The following is a 3081-nucleotide window of genomic DNA, read 5'->3' as shown; positions in this document are numbered from 1 at the left end:
CCCTCCTCCTGTCTGTGTGCCAAGTTCAGTTAATCACCTCCTGGCTCTGGCTCTGTACTTAAGACTCAGCTATGAGAGCGCTATCAATCTTTGATCTAACTTCCTAACAAAGTGGGTTTCCCAAAATGTCTAACTCGTCTTTTGAAATCTTCAAGCGCGCCTTATCAGCAGCATCCAGTGAATCTGAGAGTTAATCTGCTTTGTTTTACAGGTTTTATCTCCGGAGGAGCAGGCCCTGGCAGCGAGCAACGACTATAATTTCGATCATCCCGCGGCGTTTGACTGTGAGCTGCTGGTCACCACCCTCAGAAAGCTGAAGCAGGGCAAGAGCGTGAAGATCCCAGTGTATGATTTCACCACGCACAGACGACAGAAAGATTGGGTGAGCTGTCCTGTCATGGCGGGAAAATAGCCTGGTGTTTACGGAGAAGTTCTCAGTCAGATTTGCTGCATAGCTAACTGTCCCATCAACAGCTCCGAGGTCATGTCGTTGCCTCGAGCCCTGAACACACAGTGACGACTGTAGCTCACTCACCTCCACCTACTCCCAGCAAGGAAGCATGTTAAGCAGCAGAGAATATATTTAAGTAGCTCTTTCAAATATCCACCATTTGTCCACCATTATCCCCCGTTTACATTCAGTTTTCCTCTAAAAGGCGTCTTTGGCTTCTTTCTACAGCTTCCATAATATAATATAAAAACTGGACTGAAGTTGTGTTCTGCTTTGAAGCCTCTTGGTTTGTCCCTTTGTCCTCTTCATGCAGAAAAATTTATACGGTGCCAGCGTAATCATATTTGAAGGAATTATGTCTTTTGCAGACAAAGAACTTCTTCAGGTGAGGCATTAAGTTTCTTCCTGCTTTTTTCTTTTTGAAGGCTCTTTGAGTGAAGTAATCACCACCGGGTATTGTTTGAGTGGCTGCTTTGTTGAAGTGAACGTTATTGAACCGTTCAGGACTGTTTGCTCTGCCTACCTGCAGCTCCTGGATATGAAAATCTTTGTGGACACAGACTCAGACATTCGGCTAGTCCGCCGGCTCCGCAGGGACATCACAGAGCGTGGACGAGACATTGAAGGCGTCATCAAGCAATACAACAAGTTTGTGAAGCCGGCCTTTGAGCAGTACATAGAGCCCACCATGAGGCTGGCTGATATCGTTGTGCCAAGAGGTGGGAAAGCAAAACTTCCTTTGGCTTTTATCGCTTTCCTTCAAATAACACAACAGCAAACGTTGCTAAACGTCTCTCTACTGTTTTTCCTATCAAGGTGGAGGGAACATGGTGGCCATTGATCTTATAGTACAGCATGTTCACAGCCAGCTGGAGGAGGTGAGTGTACTGCACAGCAGAGGTTGGCAGCAGCATGTGTCCAAAAGCAGGAACACAGAGACTGAGAGCCAAACTGTTAAAACGAAATCAGAGCTGATGTGGCTCCTGTTTTACGGGATATAAAGTCTGGTGATATTCTATATTGTCCAAAAACAAACCAGCAAGCTTGTTCTGAGGGAATTCAGTGCCATTATTTTCAAATCTGAATCTGTTTAGGGCTGAAGTCCTTTTAATCCCCATATAATTTCTACTGAAATTTGGCTTTTACTCCTTACTGAGAGTTTTTGCTGCACCTGCAGAAGACAAACATCCATGTAAAAAAACATCATGGAAAATATTTTCTTCTGTTAAACATCAATTAAAGGAATAAATGTTTCTGTAAGAATTGGAAGAAGAGGTTAAAATTGTTCTGTGGGTCACATTTTATTTAACACTGACACCGCTGTCTAAGGCAGATTACTCAAAAATGCCTTTTGAAGTTCTTATTTTAACACATCAGCTGGTAGGAAAACATCTTGTTGTGTGTCCCCGCCTGCAAATACTCAATGTCACAGTTAGTTCGGTGACTTTGGACTCAGATATGGATGTTCAGTCCGTCTCACTGTTTGTAAATGTCAAAAGAGTCAGAGATGGATTTTATGCCATCTGAGCTGAATATATTTTGTCACACACTCTCTGCTGGTGTAAATACTCATCATCACAAGTTTGATGGCCAGTTGGTAAAAATGACAATAGTCATCTGCTTTAGGACATTCTTTACATTTTTTTTATTATATATTTGTTGTGCATTTTCACAGCTTGGTTGGGGAAATTTTTCATTGCTGATTAAAATTAGAATAATTAGTGTGTTTGTAAGACTTGGTAGAAATGACAGAAATATTGAATACCACCTCTGTTATCCTTGAAAGTCTCTTTTTCTTGTGTCTCCATTCTGTTGCCCCATTTCACTGTGTTTCTCCCACCATCTCTTTATGCAGCGTGAGCTCAGTGTCAGGTACGCTGATACATATTTTAACTTCGCCTTCTGTGGCTGCGCTTCACTTATTGGTGCTGCAGGATTAGTAATTTATACACACTGAACCTTCAGCCTCTCTGGTTGTAATCATATGCCTCCATTGTATGAAGTCCGACTGCTTTATTTAGTTAGTTACTTCCCTGCTAGTCGCTGAATTGTAACAGGGTTACAACAGGGATAACGTCTTCCTGACGTCGAACATGTGTATAAGACACAAAAAACACAAAACATAGGAAATGGGATAAAAGAACTATCATTAAAAAATAACTCAAGACATACATGATAAAAGAGAGAGCTCTCTGTATCCATTCACCATTCTCAGAATAAAATAACACATAAAATCTTAATTTCATGGCATCTGCTGCTTTGGAATTATATTTTATAATAGACTTTTTGTTGTATTTAACTAGTTCTGCGTCGAAGCAACAATTAATTAGCCCCCTGATTCGTCCTGAATTAAATTTGTGAAGTAAATATACACTGTAAATTATTGTGGCGTTCGTAGAAACAATTACTTTTCCGATAAAACCCACCAACCAGATTTTTACACTCAACCAAACAACACGATTATTTATTGTGTTAAATCTCAAATTGGGCAGCTGCTGCCTGTAATCGATTCACTTCACTGTCTGTCACGTGGGAACAAATCGCTGAACAGGAACACAAAGTGAATTGCAGACTTTCTTCTGTGGCTTACAGCAGTCATACTAACATGAACCCCTCCTCTCACTCTCAGG

The 3081-nt window shown here is 41.2% G+C and overlaps 1 protein-coding gene across 1 annotated transcript in view; it reads left to right on the top strand.

Moving 5' to 3' along the window:
• Window positions 1-260: 260 nt before the first annotated feature.
• The window catches only part of uckl1a (uridine-cytidine kinase 1-like 1a), an 8546-nt gene continuing 5725 nt past the window's right edge, over window positions 261-3081 (top strand). Inside the window, exons 1-6 of the mRNA XM_029506373.1 lie at window positions 261-345; window positions 765-836; window positions 981-1170; window positions 1268-1329; window positions 2307-2323; window position 3081. The exon at window position 3081 is cut by the window's right edge and continues 98 nt beyond it. Coding sequence (XP_029362233.1) covers window positions 807-836; window positions 981-1170; window positions 1268-1329; window positions 2307-2323; window position 3081 — 300 coding nt within the window. The 5' untranslated portion in view covers window positions 261-345; window positions 765-806. The remainder of the gene's footprint in view (window positions 346-764; window positions 837-980; window positions 1171-1267; window positions 1330-2306; window positions 2324-3080) is intronic.

The sequence above is a fragment of the Echeneis naucrates genome, chromosome 7 (assembly GCF_900963305.1).
Source record: "Echeneis naucrates chromosome 7, fEcheNa1.1, whole genome shotgun sequence".
In the NCBI taxonomy this organism is placed as follows: Eukaryota; Metazoa; Chordata; class Actinopteri; order Carangiformes; family Echeneidae; genus Echeneis; species Echeneis naucrates.
This window is presented reverse-complemented; position numbering and strand designations above follow the sequence as displayed.